The 19,387-nt window shown below is 37.4% G+C and overlaps 1 protein-coding gene across 44 annotated transcripts in view; it reads left to right on the forward strand.

Annotated features, from left to right (window-relative positions):
* Nrxn1 (neurexin 1) overlaps positions 1-19,387 on the forward strand; it is a 1,146,022-nt gene that overhangs the window by 518,219 nt on the left and 608,416 nt on the right. For all 44 annotated transcript variants that reach the window (XM_063262405.1, XM_063262407.1, XM_063262423.1 and 41 more), the window contains one exon: positions 7,653-8,091. In XM_063262405.1, coding sequence (XP_063118475.1) covers positions 7,653-8,091 — 439 coding nt within the window. The remainder of the gene's footprint in view (positions 1-7,652; positions 8,092-19,387) is intronic.

Here is a 19,387-nt window from a genome sequence, read left to right on the forward strand (position 1 = left end):
TCCCCCAGAACTTCTTTTATTGTTGAGGATAGTTTTAGCTATCTTTGATTTTTTTCTTATTCCAAATGAATTTGCAAATTGCTTTTTCTAACTCTATGAAGAATTGAGATGGGATTTTGATAGGGATTGCATTGAATCTGTAGATTGCTTTTGTCAACATGGCCATTTTTATTATATTATTTCTGCCAATCCATAAGCATGGGAGATCTTTCAATCTTCTGAGATCTTCCATTTCTTTCTTCAAGGACTTGAAGGTCTTGGCATACAGTCTTCCACTTGCTTAGTTAGAGTCACACCAATATATCTTATGTTATTTGTGACTATTGTGAAGGGTGTCATTTACCTAATTCCTTTCTCAGCTGGTATATCCTTTGAGTAGATTTGTTTGAGTTAATTTTATATCCAGCCACTTTGCCGAAGTTGTTTATCAGGCTTAGTAGTTCTCTGGTAGAACTTTTGGGGTCACTTAAGTATACTGTCATAACTTCTGCATAAAGTGATATTTTGATTTCTTCCTTTCCAATTGGTTTCCCTTTGAGCTCCTTTTGTTTTCTGGTTGCTCTGGCTAGGACTTTTAGTATAATATTGAATAAGTAGGGAGAGAATGGGCAGCCTTGTCCAGTACCTGATTTTTAGTGGGATTGTTTCAAGTTTCTCTCCATTTAGTTTAATGTTGGCTAGTGGTTTGCTATATATTGCTTTTACTATGTTTAGGTATGGCCTTGAATTCCTGATCTTTCCAGGACTTTTATTATGAAGAGGTGTTGAATTTTGTCAAATGCTTTCTCAGCATCTAATGAGATGATCATGTGTTTATTTCCTTTGAGTTTTTTTTTTACATAGTGGATTACATTTATGGATTTCCATATATTAAACCATCCCTGCATCCGTGGAATGAAGCCTACTTGATCATGATGGATGATTGTTTTGATGTGTTCTTGGATTCAGTTTGCGAGAATTTTATTGAGTATTTTTGTGTCAATATTCATAAGGGAAATTTGTTTGAAGTTCTCTTTTTGTTGGGTCTTTTTGTGGTTTAGGTATAAGTGTAACTGTGACGTAGAAGGGATTGGGTTGTGCTCCTTTTGTTTCTATTGTGTGGAATAGTATGAACAGTATTGATATGAGGTCTTCTATGAAGGTCTGATAGATTTCTGCACTGAACCCACTGGTCCTGGCCTTTTTTTGGTTGGGAGACTTTTAATAACTGCTTCAATTTCTTTAGGAGTTATGGGATGGTTTAGATGGTTTATCTGATCCTCATTTAACTTTAGGATGAAATGTTCTGTAAATATCTGTTAAATTCATTGGGTTCATAACTTTTGTTAATTTCTCTATGTCTCTGTTTAGTTTCTATTTCCATGATCTGTCCATTGATGAGAGTAGGTTGTTGAAATCTCCCGCCATTATTGTGTGAGGTACAATGTGTGCATTGAGCTTTACTAAGGTATCTTTTATGAATGTAGGTTCCCTTGCATTTGAAGCATAGATATTCAGGTTGAGAGTTCATCTTGGCGGATTTTTCCTCTGATGAATATCAAGTTCCCCTCCTTGTCATTTTTGATAACTTTTGGTTGAAGGTTGAATTTATTCTATATTAGAATGGCTACTCCAGATTGTTTCTTGGAACCATTTGCTTGGAAAATTGTTTTGCAGCTTTTTACTCATAGGTAGTGTGTCTCTTTGTCACTGAGGTGTGTTTCCTGCATGCAGCAAAATGCTGGGTCCTCTTTATGTATCCAGTCTGTTAGTCTACGTCTTTTTATTGGGGAATGGAATCCATGGATGTTAAGAGATATTTAGGAATAAGGATTGTTGTTTTCTGTTTTTTTTTTTTTTTTGTCAGAGGTGGAATTGCTTGTGTGTCTCCCTTCTTTTGGGTTTGTTGCAAGGATATTACTGTCTTGCTTTTTCTAGGGTGTAGTTTCCCTCCTGGTGTTCGAATTTTCCATCTGTTATCCTTTGTAGGGCTCGATTTGTGGAAAGATATTGTGTAAATTTGGTTTTGTCATGGAATAGCTTGGTTTCTCCATCTATGTTAATTGAGAGTTTTACTAGATATAGTAACCTGGGCTGGCATTTATGTTCTCTTACGGTCTTTATGACATCTGCCCAGGATCTTCTTGCTTTCACAGTCTCTGGTGAGAAGTCTGGTGTAATTATGATAGGTCTGCCTTTTATATGTTACTTGACCTTTTCCTGTTACTGCTTTTAATATTCTTTCTTTTTTGGGGGGGTTTGGTGTATTGACTATTATGTGACAGAAGGAATTTCCTTTCTGGGTCAATTTATTTGCACTTATGTAGGCTTCTTGTTCTTTTTTTTTTTTTTTTTTTTTTTTTTTTTTTAGATTTATTTATTATGTATACAGCGTTCCACCTGCATGTACACGTGCAGGCCAGAAGAGGGCACCAGATTTCATTACAGATGGTTGTGAGCCATCATGTGGTTGCTGGGAATTGAACTTATGACCTCTGGATGAGCAGACAGTGCTCTTAACCTCTGAGCCATCTCTCCAGCCCCCATGTAGGCTTCTTGTTTGTTTATGGGCATCTCTTTCTTTAGGTTAGGGTAGCTTTCTTCTATAATTTTGTTGAAGATATTACCTGCCCTTTAAGTTGGGAATCTTTGCTCTCTTCTATACCCATTATCCTTAGGTTTGTTTTTCTCATTGTGTCCTGGATTTCCTGTATGTTTTTGTTATGAGCTCTTTACATTTTACATTTTCTTTGACAATTGTATCAATGTTTCCTATGGTATCTTCTGCCCCTGAGAGTCTCCCTTCTATTTTGTTGGTAATTCCTGTATGTATGAGCCCTGATTGCTTTCCTTGATTTCTTACGTCCAGTGTTGTCTCTCTTTATGATTTCTTTATTGTTTCTATTTCTATTTTTATATCCTGGATAGTTTGGTTCATTTCCTTCACCTGTTTGGTTGAGTTTTCCTGTAATTCTTTGAGGGATTTTTTGTGTTTCCTCTTTAAGGGCTTCTACTTTTTTGCCTGTGGTGTCCTGTGTTTCTTTAAGGGAGTTATTTACGTCATTCTTAAAGTCCTCTAGCCTCATCATGAGATGTGGTTTTGAATCCAAATATTTTCTGTTCTGCATGGATATCTAGTGTTTGCTTTGGTGGGAGAACTGGTCTCTGATTATGCCTAGTAGTCTTATGTTCTTGTGTTTGCCTCTCATCACCAGACTGTCTTTGGTGTTAGCTTGTCTTGCTGTCTCTGACAGTGGCTTGACCCTCCTGTAAGCCTGTGTGCCAGCATTCCTGTAGACCTGTTTTCTTACAGCTTGATCTGGGTATGAGAACTGTGGGACCAGTTCAGCTCCGGGAGTAGACTGAAATGGATGGGCCCTTTCCCAGACTGCTCCTGGGGTTGTGTGTCCTGAGGCCTGCATAAGGGTTGCTTGGAGCAGAAGAGTTGGTGTTACCTCTGCTCTCAGGTGTGTCAGCTTTCCTTAGTGCCTGACTTTCAGCTCTGGGCACAGGTAAAAACTGGAAGGGTCCTGCCCCTGACTGCTCCTGGGTTGTGTGTCCCGAGGCCTGCAGGCAGGTTGCTCAGAACAGAAGAGTTGTTTTTAACCTCTACTCTCAGGTGTGTCAGTGTTCCTTGGTGACTGGCTTTCAGCTACCAGACGTAGGCAGAAACTGGGACAAACTTACATTTTCTTAAGTATGTTGCTTTAGTATGTACCTAAAGTGCATATAGGAATAAATTGAACATATCATTAGGACATTGCTTAAAAATAATTTAATATATCAAATATAAGAGTTTTGATACATTTTAAGTTCTTCTTGAGATGTCTTCAGCCAAGTACAACTTCCTGCTAGTTTGAAATGACTCTTTATTCCTTGCCTGTGGACTACCTTTTGGTTGTGTTTCAGACACATTCACTGCTATGCCGAGAGGAGTCATGGAGTGATCCCAGATAGGAGAAAATTAAAAGGAAACCCCTTCATGTGTAACCATTCTCAAATATGGGAAGGAAATTCAGGATGGTTTAAAATATGCCTTTGTTTCTTCTGGGTGGGCTCCCTCCAGTGTAATGCCTAGACATCTATCTGCATAGCTTCTTGTTTCACAGAGCTTTTGCCACCCTACATGCTGTCACAGTTTATTCTTTAAAGATGTCATTATTGCATGTTAATTAATTTAAGAATTTCCTTGAAATCTCTTAACTGATGCGTATCCTTAATTTTAAAATTACTCATGTGAATAGTAAATGATTCCCCACTAATTACATATACCCTGACTCCCTCAGAAAAGCTGTGTCTATCTATCAGTTGCCTCTGTAGAAGCCTTTAGCATAATGCTCAAGGTACCTCTGTATACTTTAAGGTGGTCTGAACTTTCTCTTTTCTAATACTTTATTGTTCAAATTTGCCTCAAAATAGGGGACATTATGCTAACATCTCAAGCCACATCATAAGGGCAACAGCATAAGGACAGACAAAACATGTGTTTTTTATTTCTGGCTCAAATTACATACACTAAGAGGAGAACAGTCCACGAATTCACACATGGAATGCCTTTCCTTTTGACCTGTTCTCTTTAGAAATTAGGAACATAAGATACACAGAAGTCACTAAGCAAAGATTGTAGTATGCAAATTAAAATAGGGCACATATATATTATATACATAATATATATGTACTGTTATACATTCCCTAACTATAATCATTTTCTCTTCATTGTGGATACATTTTTCAGTATTATTATCAAGATCAGGAATAAATATTCAGCATTATCTACCTCAAATGCAAGTCTATACTTACATACTTGTTTTGCATTCTTGTATATTAAGCTTAAAGAGGCATTTTAAAGTTCTTAACATATAAAAAGGAAATGTAATAATAATGCATTAAAATTACATGGCAGATTAAATACTAAACAAACAAAAATTAAAACAAGCAAAGTGCAAAGTCTTGATAGTTATATCTTGTCTGTCTTCCTTTCATACATAGGTAGGTAGCAGCCAATGGAGTAGGGAGATTAAATTCAGCATTTTGAAATGATTTAAAACTATATCAATATTCCTTCGAATGCTTAGATTCTAAAATTAGATCTAAAGGAATATTCACTAGTGTTACCAATGATTAAATTGAATATATATCATCTCCGTATATGTGTATGTATGTATTAGTTAAGAGTGGAACTCTACTTTTTAAATAAAACACAATCCCATGAGCAATCATAAAGTAGCCCTATGATTAAGCACCAAATTCTTTTAGAAAAGTAAAAATAGTTTACACATGAGTTCTAAGAATGCTTAGAATACTTAAAGGCACTGGTTAGACTAACTGAACTGGAATTGGGTCATTATAAGAGTAAGTCTAACTCTTGAAAATAGGGTAATTATGGAATGTGAGTCAGATAAAAGAATTGTGGTAACCTGACAGTGAAAAGTGTATATGTCTCAAATTGCTTTTCTGTTTCCCATGAAAGCCTTTCAGGGAACACAGAATGGGAAGAAAAATGAACAATATGAATCTGCTCTGAAAATAAATTTTCATCTCTCTAGGTTACATGTGGGCATTATTCACTATAGAAGTAATTCATACCCTACAGAATGAACTTTAACATGAGTTTCTCCAGTGCAGTGTATAGGCCAACATGTTAACAAACTGGACATTCACAAATGCTTAAAAATTTCTCTAGAAAAATACATTTGTGTCACAATGGTTTTGATGTTGGTTCACAATCTCACATTTTTGCATATTCTACTTGCATGCCTAAACTATAATTATAACACTTTAATAAAGTCCATGACCTGAGAACCTGGTTTGGCAAAGTGAACTTGGTTTGTTCTTAGCAAACATGGAATGATGACGTATGCTGGGCACTGAATTAATGCTATGCAAGAGTGAGCAAGGTTCCTACTTATACAAAGATGTAGATCAAGGTGGGAATTCATTTCATCTCAGCTGGGGGTAGTTTGTATGGCCAAGGGAAAATTTCCTACTTCTTCTTAGTATCTTCCCAAATTCCCTCACTGTTAGAATGCACAAAACTGTAAGGTTGCTAACAGTTTCATTAATCTCATGCCCTCCAACTCTCTCCTACTCATGATGTCCTAGTCATGAGATAAGACAACTAACTGTCCATAGCCAGACTCCTTCACATTAGAAACGCCCACCTCTGCGGAAGCAGTTGGAGTTTACAGCTAACAATTTACTGTTGATGAGTGGAATCACCTGTGTCACGCAGATCAGAGAATCCTGTTTCAACGAATGCACAAGTGATCCCCAAATAGTCTCATAAAATCCCAAGGAGCGATGAGAAAGTAGCAGAATGGGCAGCACAAAAGCCATGATGAGAGCCTTGAAAATCAGCCAGAAAGAACATTTTCTCCACTGCTAAAGATCTCCAAAGAAAGACGACCCTAAATCAACTTCCCCGAGGCATAATAGTGCTCCCTCCTTTTAAGACAGTATTCTTAAGAATTAGTGTAATTCTCCTTTGTGATGATTTAATTCATTTTCTCTTCTTTTGTTGTTAGTGGATGCTTATTAAGCCATTGTACATATTTATTCAAAGAATAAAGGATATCCTGTGCCTTATAGTAATCCATCCTGAAGATAAAAGAAAACTGGAGCCGCAGGCTCAACATTGACAAGATGTCTCTTATTTATTTGATGAAAAGCAAATATAAAAACCAATTATGTGTATGGGTTTCATTTTCTATTTTTTCTAACTTACAGAAAACAGTAGAAGTCATTTTTTAGGCATGATAAAGAGATAGCTATCTCTTCTCATGTAGGCTGATATAATAGCTATTATCTAAGTCGTATAATGCAGTTGACATTATCTTGCCTTGATACAGATTTTCTCTCTTAAATGCATTTTCTTATTAAGTCATTACATGCATTCTGTGTCAGTTTGGTTCATAGTATTATTTGTGAATAAATGAATTTAGAACCTGGCAATATTGGTTTCTGGGACATTTTCCACCCCTTAGATAGAGTTATACTCATCTTTATATAAATAACTAATTCACCATTATGTTTCTATAAGCTGTATGTGTATAAATGTGATTACTCAGCATATGCATTTTGTAAGAAAAGGTATGATTCATATCTTCATATCAAAATTTTTGCTAATTTAATGTAATTTTCCCTGTGTGTTATTTCATGTCGAAAAAGCTCTATGACTACCCCCCCAAGCAACAAGAACTACCGTGTCCCTTAAGATGAAGTACCTTGGATAACAATACAGAACATTTACCTGACATTTGCATTAATTAAAAATAAAGTAGCAGGATCATATATTGAATAAAACTTTGAAGACTGTTTCCCATGTTGTAGTTCTATATCTCCTAACAGTACTCAGCTATTACCACTGCCCAGTGCAAGACAGGATTTTGGCATCTCACTTTTAGTGGGGATTGTGGGGAATTTCAGCACATCTACTTCTCATAATAATTTTACAAGGTTAAGATACATAATGGATGTATCTATCTCAGCTTCTGGGTTTACACATTTTTCCATTTTGGCTAAACAATCAAACGGTTGTTATTCAAGTGAGTTGCTGGCTGAAATTTATCTGTTTGAAAATTACAATAAAATCAGTATTTTATGTTTTTTCATGAGCTACAGACAAGTTACACATATATAGAGTCTATATCCTCACTGCTATTCTCTACCCACAGGTCGTATATAAAAATAATGATGTAAGACTGGAGTTATCGCGACTTGCCAAGCAAGGAGATCCTAAGATGAAGATCCATGGTGTGGTGGCTTTTAAGTGTGAAAATGTGGCAACCTTAGACCCAATCACTTTTGAGACCCCAGAATCTTTCATTTCTTTGCCTAAGTGGAATGCAAAGAAAACAGGCTCAATATCATTTGATTTCCGTACAACGGAGCCAAATGGCCTCATCTTGTTTAGCCATGGCAAGCCAAGACATCAGAAGGATGCCAAGCACCCGCAGATGATTAAGGTTGACTTTTTTGCTATTGAAATGCTGGATGGCCACTTGTACCTCCTCTTAGACATGGGATCAGGTACTATAAAAATCAAAGCCCTTCAGAAGAAAGTCAATGATGGAGAATGGTATCACGTGGATTTCCAGCGAGATGGACGGTCAGGTAATTTAACATTTTACTGTGCTAATAGAACCTACAAAATGCAAATGATCAAATGGCTTTCATCTTGGTTTCATTTTTTGCCCTTAAGAGGGAAGTTTTCTCAAAAGACATCAAGTACCAGATTGTGTAAGAAATTTTATCCTGAATTTGCAGATAACAGTTATTAGAGTTCTTATAGACTCAGCTATGTTTTTATGTCATTGGACATTTGAAGGTAACTGACCATTTAATTATATAATCCAAAAAAATAAATATAAAAATAATCAGTCCATGAAAATATATCAGTGTTGTGTGGAAAACACTTCAGTCACTGTGTTGGGATTTAAATTTCCTCTTAACCAACTTTTCTTTGAGAAGTTTGAAATTCCAAAAGTTGGCTTTGCCCCTTGGTTTCATTTTCTGTCATTATTCATTTAAGAGGGAGGTTTTCTCAAAAGACATATTTCCATTGCACTTTAAAAGTTGCTTAAAGATTTGGACATTATCTAGTATGAACTTGGAAGAAAGAAAGAAAATAATCAACCAGAAAGGTACCTTTGTATGCAATAAGATGAAGAGTTGGAAGTCAGAAAATGGAGGAAGGGTTGGTTTACGGTTTCTGAATAAGTAGAAACTCAGAATCCAGTGCTTTAACCCCAACTTGTCTCTTTTTTAAATTCTACGTATTTATTTATTATATTTATTTACTTATTTTTAAAATATTATTTAATCTTTTTTTTGTTTTTGTTTGTTTTTCACTCCAGATTTTTTTTTTTTTTGTGATAGAATAAAAGACTTGTTCCAGAACACTTTTAGCAGCCTGTGGACCACTAAACCTGGCCTCAATTATCTCCTGTTTCTGTGTTGACATTCGCCATATTTCTTTTCTTTTTTTTTTTTAACTTGAGTTTTTCTTATTTACGTTTCGAGTGTTATTCCCTTTCCCGGTTTCCAGGCAAACATCCCCCTAATCCGTCCCCTTCCCCTTCTTGATGGGTGTTCCCCTCCCCATCCTCCCCCCATTGCCGCCCTCCCCCCAACAATCACGTTCGCTGGGGGTTCAGTCTTAGCAGGACCCAGGGCTTCCGCTTCCACTGGTGATCTTACTAGGATATTCATTGCTACCTATGAGGTCAGAGTCCAGGGTCAGTCCATGTATGGTCTTTAGGTAGTGGCTTAGTCCCTGGAAGCTCTAGTTGCTTGGCATTGTTGTACATGTGAGGTCTCGAGCCCCTTCAAGCTTTTCCAGTTCTTTCTCTGATTCCTTCAACGGGGGTCCTGTTCTCAGTTAGTGGTTTACTGCTGGCATTCGCCTCTGTATTTGCTGTATTCTGGCTGTGTCTCTCAGGAGAGATCTACATCCAGCTCCTGTCGGCCTGCACTTCTTTGCTTCATCCATCTTGTCTAATTGGGTGGCTGTATATGTATGGGCCACATGTGGGGCAGGCTCTGAATGGGTGTTCCTTCAGTCTCTGTTTTAATCTCTTCCTCTCTATTCCCGGCCAAGGATATTCTTGTTCCCCCTTTTAAAGAAGGAGTGAAGCATTCACGTTGTGATCATCCGTCTTGAGCTTCATGTGTTCTAGGCATCTAGGGTAATTCAAGCATTTGGGATAATAGCCACTTATCAATGAGTGCATACCATGTGTGTTTTTCTGTGATTGGGTTACCTCACTCAGGATGATATTTTCCAGTTCCAACCATTTGCCTACGAATTTCATAAAGTCATTGTTTTTGATAGCTGAGTAATATTCCATTGTGTAGATGTACCACATTTTCTGTATCCATTTCTCTGTTGAAGGGTATCTGGGTTCTTTCCAGCTTCTGGCTATTATAAATAAGGCTGCTGTGAACATAGTGGAGCACGTGTCTTTTTTATATGTTGGGGCATCTTTTGGGTATATACCCAAGAGAGGTATAGCTGGATCCTCAGGCAGTTCAATGTCCAATTTTCTGAGGAACCTCCAGACTGATTTCCAGAATGGTTGTACCAGTCTGCAATCCCACCAACAATGGAGGAGTGTTCCTCTTTCTCTGCATCCTCGCCAGCATCTGCTGTCACCTGAGTTTTTGATCTTAGCCATTCTCACTGGTGTGAGGTGAAATCTCAGGGTTGTTTTGATTTGCATTTCCCTTATGACTAAAGATGTTGAACATTTCTTTAGGTGTTTCTCAGCCATTCGGCATTCCTCAGCTGTGAATTCTTTGTTTAGCTCTGAGCCCCATTTTTAATAGGGTTATTTGTCTCCCTGCGGTCTAACTTCTTGAGTTCTTTGTATATTTTGGATATAAGGCCTCTATCTGTTGTAGGATTGGTAAAGATCTTTTCCCAATCTGTTGGTTGCCGTTTTGTCCTAACCACAGTGTCCTTTGCCTTACAGAAGCTTTGCAGTTTTATGAGATCCCATTTGTCGATTCTTGATCTTTAGAGCATAAGCCATTGGTGTTTTGTTCAGGAATTTTTTTCCAGTGCCCAGATGCTTCCCTAGTTTTTCTTCTATTAGTTTGAGTGTATCTGGTTTGATGTTCACTCCAGATTTTTATCCCCCTTCTTTTTGGGGAAAATTTGCTTCCTAAGTGTTATTACCGTAAAAAGGTTGGGGATTAGGTTCATCTCTGTTTCTTTGGTATAAACTAAGAAATTTTGCAGAATAGAATGCAGAAAACAAAAATAAGCTCTCTGCCCTGTCTCAGACTCTCTGGAAGAGATAGTATTTAATTTATCCTTAGGAACTTTCAAGTAAATGAATTAAAGTGAACATGGGAACGTGGCATGATCTAGAGTTTGAAATATTAGGTTGTAGTTGGTATTAGGACTTCAAATATACCTAGAATATTATTTTAAAAATGACTTTGAAGAAGCAAGAAAATTGAATGATATGTTATAACATAATTTTGACTCATTTTATAACAATAAAACAAATCAGATTATTTTGTTGTACCTGGAAGTTCAGAAGATTAAAAACAAACAAATAAACAAACACCCCAGAAGACGTCAGGTCAGTTATACGTGACACAACAAGACCAAGCCCATCTAGGTCTCATTTGATAACAGACCTAAGTTTTAAATACTTACTTTTAGAATTACATGTGAATTATGTATATATGTATATTTACATATGCATTAATATATGTATGTACATGTCATAGTACACACAATAAAATGTTCCTAAGGGAAAAAGAACTAATGAACTTTTCAATGGAGCCCGTTATAATCGTACCAATTATTAAATAAACCCCACAATTTTTGTGGGAGAGGACATCTAATGTCATGGGCCTGATGTCTTTTTTCATCATCATTACTGTGTGTTTATTATCTGCTGCATGGAAACCTTCACTGGAGCATACAGACAGGCATATAGACAGACATACATACAGACAGCAACTACCACTACTCAGAAAACTCAGCTTTGTACTGCGTGAATAAAACATTATTTTAAGTTTTATTTATAAACCAGCAGAGGAATTAAAGCATGAGATATTTGTTGGAATCCAGTGGAAAATGGACATCCCTTTGCTTATTAATATTTTGATGGCAAATTACTTTTCTATGATTAAAATATCAGATAAATAATTGGAACAAACGCTGTGAAAAGTAAAGCCAAGTTTTGCCCTTTAATAAGTTGAAGAGAGTAGCTCGCATTATGTAAGCCTCGCTCAGGGGAGTATAATGTCATTTTAATAGCCACAGCTGTTAATATTTTATATATAGTATTTTAATTAAGTTCTATATTTGCACAGTGAATTGATCTGGCATAGATCTGCCTTTTAAAAATTGAATGAATATATTTGCAGTTTCGATTTACCCAGAGTATTCTGAATTTTGCTATTGAGGTGCAAACATTTGCAGTTGAGTTCAAACTAAGAAACATGGAATCTCAGTTAAATTTACCCATTTTATATCAATTATGTTCAAAGGTTCTATCAGAATGGTCTCCATATCACAAAGAGAAATAGTATGGCTATTTCAACAGGACAGTTTGGGCTGCCTTCTGGAGTGCTGAAGAACTGAATTCCTTGGGCCACCCCTAGTTAAATCTCCAAAACCCTTTAGAAAGCTACAGTGTTTTGGTTGTAGTGAGTGACTGGAACCTCTGAGTTGCTCTTTCAGCAACTGATTTCATTGACTTTGATACTAAATTATTAAAAGAATCATAGCTATTTGATGTCAGTGTAACTACTAATTTTCTTAATCTGAGGTAAAATTAAAGTCATAATAATGAATGAACATAACTTAAATTTGGATTTTCCAAAAGTTGATAAAGGAAACTCATCTAAGATTAGGTCTTTTAATATTTTTTCAATATTCACATTTCCTAATTTATTGGGCACCATAGTTATAATTTCTGTCTGTATGACTCCCCTTCTCTCTGTATCTGTCTTTCAGTCTGTCTCCTCACCACACACACACACAAAAACACAGAGTAGCATATTGTCAATACACTCCTAAGAACATATCTTTTTACATTTGAAGAAGAGTAGCAATTTTCTTTGTGAATGAAACTTCTTTAAATTTATACTTTTATTTAATTGCTTTCCTGATAGCCTCTTATACAATAACGAATAACAGACACTGCCCTTCTAAGAAGACTGTGAGGACTTGCAAACTCAGACATTTGAAATAATTCAAACAGAAAGGTCAATCATTGTTAGATAACTTTCCTGCCTGTTACAGGAATAAGAAGCTTTGATGAGGACAGGACTTCGAGTTCTGCTTGTTCATAAGATCTCCATATTGCAAAGCAGAAGTAGTTAAGAGGAAATTAGCTAAGTAGGAAGTTATCCTCTCCCTGAGTACTGAGTACTGGGCCAGGCAGCTGTCAGTGACGAGGAAGGTAATCACAGGCCACCAGTCTTCCTAGTTGTCCATCTCTGTTTGTGTCCTCTGTTCACTAAAAGGGGTATGTGAGCCCTTAAGGGTTTAAAAATGCTGCTTTCATTTGCCTACCTTTATAGAATTTCATGACAGGTTATGGACGCATCTTTAAGATATGAGATAAAATAATTTACTAAAAAAAAATCACAATGTGTGCAACAAGCTGGTAGATGGAGATGCAGGTGGAACGTTTACAGGCAGAAGGTGAAGTTCATCTTGTGACTAAACTGGGAGCTCACGATCGCCGAAGCAGAACCATTTACGTGTGGCAGACTCCGCTCATTAAGGCAGAACCTTCATTCTGAGTTTTTACCAACCTCTGAAGTGCCTTCCACTCTATAGTGTAGGGAAGAACCACACACTTTAATTGTCCCGTTTTTATATGCCTTGACTACAGCAGTGTCTATAGACATCGGAGCGTCCTTTTGTTGCCTACGGGGTTCCTAACCACTGACAGAGAAGCTGAAGTAGCTGAGTGATTTACAGATGACTGTATCAAACCCTGTCATTGGCTGACAAAGCACGAGTCATGCAAACTGCAGGCTTGATTTAGTGCCTCCGAGTGAGCAGTTTATGTCTTAGAAAAGCAGCTATCTTATGTGCATATCTTATCTGCTAGGGTAAAAGCCCTTCACTACTGAGTTAACAAGTATACTACAAAAATTCATATCCTTGTCAACTTTACAGACATCATTCGACTATGTCTTTCCTATCACTCCTTCCTTTCTCAACTTCCCTGCTGTATCTCTGCTGTTACCAACTGTGAAAACAAGCAGCCTCCAGGTGTTTAGCTGACGTATGAAGAGTCCTATAATTAGGATAAGGTTAATGACTGTTTTCTTAGGGCAAGAATATTGTTTAAAATCGGTTAAACTCTTTGGCTCAGTCAAGGATACCCTCTCAAAAATTTTTATAATGGGTTGCCAGTCATTTACTCTTCTCTTCTTGCAAACTATCATTACACGTTGAAATAAAGAGGAAGCTCATTATTCTTGCCAAGTTCTGCCTGTGTACAGCAGGGCACAACAGACGATATCAGTGGTTATTCATGGGTAAGCCTACATTTAACAGCTAAGAAACCTTGGAGATTTGAATTGAAGTCATAGAGTTCTACTTTAAGAACTAGAAATTATAGTGGGAAAGGCAGGCTCTCTCCAGAGCACATAATTAGGGGTTTGTAGTAATCACACTTCAATGTGAACAGCACTTGCTAGCTATCTATTACTGGCACTGATTTATGTGTATACCACTTATAAATTGCCACTCTTAGATAGTCCCTCTTGCACAGCCATTAGATTGTTTAGGTCTTGAAGTGAACTTGCCCTCCAACTGTAAAGGTTTTTCCTGTCTCTGTTTACTAGCTTGTTGAGCACAGTGAGATAATTTTTTTTGTATATTGTATTAATGTCCTATATTGTATAGTTCTGTTTATAAAATACTACCCACCAGCAGGAAGAGTGAAATACATTATCAGTAATTTACCAATTATTTAGTCAAATAGAATCAACTTGGCACTGAGTTTCTATATCAAATTTTATTAAATTTATTTTTATACTTACTACTATAAGATTTAAAGATACAAATTCATTTACATTTTCTCTATATTTATAGCAGTTTTGTTCTGGAAATCTTTAATTGTTTTAAATGTGTACCTATGTACATGTATATGTATATTGTTATTGCACAATAAGCAGAAGATTCAGCCTTCTTTTTAAAAGATTTATAAGGTCTTTTTTATTCAAAATGTCTGAATGCTAGTCTTTATTTTCTGGGGAGTATATGGCTTACATTTGGAAAGGAGGCCTCACAACTCAGTTGACTAGAACCCTGGGTCCTCAGGACCTCATTTATAGCCACATGTCCAAACACAGGAGCAAACATCCGCAGTAGCAGGATGACTGGGTCCCGAAGCACTTGAGTGAGTATTCTCACTGTGAAGATGGAGGATGCACATTTTAGTTAGACGAAGATGTTGCACCACCCTAGGCTACTGTAAATAGACATTTTCTTACTTGATAAACTTTCCTTATTTGGTTCACTGTAGGACACTGTTGAGATGGAATGAGTTGGCGAGGAAAGTGTGTGACAACTCATGATTGATATACAGTGGAATGGCGAGGCCATGTTTACCATCGTATGCAGGCATATAATGAAACATGCTGTGTGTTATGGACATGCTAGTAAGCAAATAACAAGACATTCTTACCAACCTTCTTCAACTATGGGTTAACTTAAAATGAGCATGGCCAGTGTCAGAAAGCTCTCAGCAGGAGTCGAGTAATATTACAGCCACTGAAGTGTTGTTTCACTGTCACTGTTCAGGTTCTCGGTCAGCATCCACAGTGAGAACTACTAAAGATTGCCATGAACAGCCTCTCTCCTAAGCTGAGAGCTGACATGGCCACCAAATTCAGTAGTAACTTAAAGATGGTTCTATTAGCCAGTATCTCAACTGCTGCTCTCATCTGTGAGTGGGGAACCTTCTCTTACTCTCCTCAGAATGAGGCATGGTATTTTGTATTTTCTAACCATATTTTCATTTCTTTATCTAAGTCCTATATGAGGCATTGATTAAACACACTACATTGTACAGAAAAATCACAGCCATAACAGCTGCCCTCAGCAGCCTCAATCCTCCTAACCCCAAAGAACTGTGGGTAATATTTTAGCATTCTGCCACATGTTTGTTCTTATAGTTTTAGGAGAGTTATGCATTTAGTTTTTACATCCTGCTGTACTATTGATCTATTTTGCTTCTCTGATTTTAATATATACTTTCACTAAGTTTGAGTTTATTACTAGAGTAGAAATTCAGCAAATTTCTAAGTTTCGGGAATCCAACACTTTTGTGTGCTGAATTACAGAAAGGTAGGACTGACATTTAACTTAGATTGTGTGATGTAGTCATTTGCCTATCCACTGAGTTTGCATAAAACCTATAGGGAGGTCCACGGATCAAGCTATTTGACTAAAATTGCCGTCTAAAGTGCTGGACCTTGAATATTAGTTTTCTCCCACCAGAAAAAAAGCATTTTCTATCACAGTATGTTATTTACTAAACCTTCATTCTATCAATTTAAACATCCATAGGAATTTAAATTGAGACCACATTAGCTTGCTTAAAAATCTCATCTTCCCTCCTTGTTTCTATTCACCATAAAAGCTAATTATAGAACTACAATAGCCAAGGAAAAATATAAATGGGATAAAAAGCCAGTAGAAAATTATGAACACCAAACCAAATTACAAAGCTGATTCCAACTTTGTAACAGAGATATTTTCTGCAGGTTTTTAAAAATGTATGTGCAAGTTACATGAAAATTGAATTTCTTCTTAAGCTTTGGAATATTCTCATACCTTATTTACTAGCTGATTTTTAGTCTCCTTTCCTATGCTGTTAAAACATCAACTTTAAAAGCTAATGTTATAAATGCAGTTTGCACATTAAAATCATATAATACACATGTGTCCCAGTATTGTGCTGTAGCTGTACTCCTGTAAGTGCCGAGTATTTTGTATTCTTATGTACTGAATGGTGAAGCACTTGTCAAAATAAGTTCTTATACATGACTACCTCCCACAATTTTTAATTACAGAAATATGATAGTATTTTTATAAAGCATTAATTTACTGAAATTGCTTCAAAGGGGTATTATGGAATGCATACCACACTAGAACCGTTATGTTTAAATCTCCCTGTGCTCTTTTGCACCTGCTGAAGTGGCTTGAACTAATTGAATTCTCTGATGGCTCTGCTGCTCAACTCAATCTGTCTCTTGAGCAATATCTGTAGTGAAATCATTAAGGAACTTCACAACTGAAGCCACATATATGTCTAGTCAGGGACCATTGCACACGTATAAAGTGAAAGGCAAACATCTACTTGACTTTTGCCACAGCAATGGAATGTCTTTTTAATTTATAATTTCAATTCTTCAAAATAATTCAAAATATACTAATCATTCTTTTCAGCTCAACATCTATGCTTTCTCTCCTTACAATCTATTCAGAGATACTCTTAAGATATAAGGACAAATGGATTGACCATGAATAGAAAAGACTGATTTCCATTTTGGTTGTACTTCATTTAGAAAGGATATTCAGTGAATGTCTCATACACATATTTGTCTGTCATCTCTTTTTAGATTTGAGTTTCATCAAATCAACATTCTAAATCTGTTAGATTATGTTTGAATAGAGATAGAATTGTTTCCCTTTCACTTTTTGTCTTATATTTTATTGCTCATTCCCTGGGAACACAAAGATTAACATTCGAAGGAAAATAAGGAGGAATGTGAAGAAACATAATTGATGACTGTTAGTGTTTTCTGAGCTGATTCCAACTTGTTGGCTCTAACACACATTTGATAAATCAGAGTCTGTTTTAACAAATGAATATAATGCAGAAAACTAGAGGAAATAAAATTCAATATTTTACTTGATTTTTCTGCCATGTGTATGTGTGCATGTTTTTACGTGTGTGGGTATGTGTGCTCACATGAACGTACCCATGCATGTCTGCACATATGCACCCACAGATTTACATGACAACTATGATTTTACTTTGAATTGCTGTCAGCACAAACCTACTTTATGTAGATGGGGACTTGAGGCCCACCTTCTGTGGAGGAGCCATTGATGGCTATGGAAGAAGAAAGAGAGGGATATAATCTGGTAGATTGGTAGGATGTCCCTGTGGATGTCCCTACCTCTGCATACATAAGGGCAACACTTACTGAGCACTTACTGAAGTTATAAATGTGAGCATAAAATGGAGACAACAGAGACTGAGTGAGAGGCACTAGAGAAGTGGGGGCTGGATATCATCAAAATGCGTTGTGTAAGTGTACGATACATTCTAATATTTAAATAAAATCATTTTTGAAAACTAGTGTGGCGAGAGAGTAGTTGCGAGAAGTTGTGAGGAGCATCTTACCCCAGACATGTCAACAACCACCCAAGAGAACACAACTGGATGTAACACTTTGTTCAAAGCAGGCTGTCAAACCCTGTAAGGAACAGAGAACTGAGAGACTTAGTTTCTTCATTTCCACTGTTAAGTCAGGCATCTGTGATTATGTGAAAAACTCAGCACACACAAGCTTTGTCTCTCAGAGTACAGACATGGAAGGCCTGGGGGGGGGCGTTTACAAGTTAAGAGCATTTGATGTGTAAGCATGAAGATGGAGGCTTTGTTTTTTTATTCTTTTGTCTATATTTTCATTGATTATTTATTCACTTTACATTCTGACCACAGCCCTCCCTCCCTACTACCCCCAAGTCCCACTTTCACAGATTTATCCCCATTACCCTTTTCTTTTTCTTCAGAAAATGGAAGGCCCCTTGCTTACCACCCTACCCTGGGGCATCGAGTCACAGAGAGTTAAGTGCATCCTCTCCCTCTGAAGCCCAGCAGGCAGTCTAGGTAGGGGAAGGGGAACCAATGGCAGGCAACAGAGTCAGAGATGGCCCCCACTTCATGTTGGGGGACCCACATGAAAACCAAAGCTATGTATCTGCTGCCAATGTGTAGGGGCTCTAGGGTTAGCCCCTGCAGGGTTTTGGTTGGTGGTTCGGCCTCTGTGGGCCTCCATGGGCCCAGGTTAGTTGACTGCCCAGGTCTTCTCATGATGTCCTTGAATCTTTGGCTCCTTCAATCCTATCCTCAATTCCTTAAGACTACCTGAGCTTCAGCTGAAGTTTTGCTTCACTTCAGGTCTCTGAATCTGTTTCCATCAGCTGCTGGATGAATCCTCTCACAGGACAATTATGTTAGGCCCTTGTGTGCAAGTACAGCTGAGTATCATTAATAATATCAGAGATTAACTCTCTCCATGGGGTGGGTCTCAACTTGGGCCTGTTATTTACTGGCTGCTCCCTCAATCACTGCTGCTCCCTCAATCACTGCTGCTCCCTCAATCACTGCTGCTCCCTCAATCACTGCTGCTCCCTCAATCACTGCTGCTCCCTCATACTTGTACATCTTACATGAAGGACAGATTTTGAGTTGAAGGTTCTGTGAGTTGGTTGATGTCTCCCTCTCCACTGGAAGTCCTGCCTGGCTACATGAGGTGGCCATTTAAGTCTCACTACCCTCAGCTAGGATCAATCCCATAGACTGCTGGAGCTCCACTCAGCCCAGGTCTCTTGCTTTTCTCAGAAATGCCCCTCCCACAAAATTCCTTTCTCTCCCCCAGCCTACTCCCACCCCACTTCTCCCATAACTGAGCTCCACCACGTTCCCCTTTTGACATCCCTACCACCCAGTTATCTCCTTCTGAATGAGATTCAAGCATCCTCCCTTGTGCCCCCCTTTATTACTTAGTTTCTTTGCGTCTATGAACTGTATCATGATTATTTTGCACTTTATAACTAATATCCTCTTACAAATGAGTACATTCTATGCATGTGTTTCTGGGTCTGGGTTACCTCACTCAGGAT

The sequence above is a fragment of the Rattus norvegicus genome, chromosome 6 (assembly GCF_036323735.1).
Source record: "Rattus norvegicus strain BN/NHsdMcwi chromosome 6, GRCr8, whole genome shotgun sequence".
Classification (NCBI taxonomy): Eukaryota; Metazoa; Chordata; class Mammalia; order Rodentia; family Muridae; genus Rattus; species Rattus norvegicus.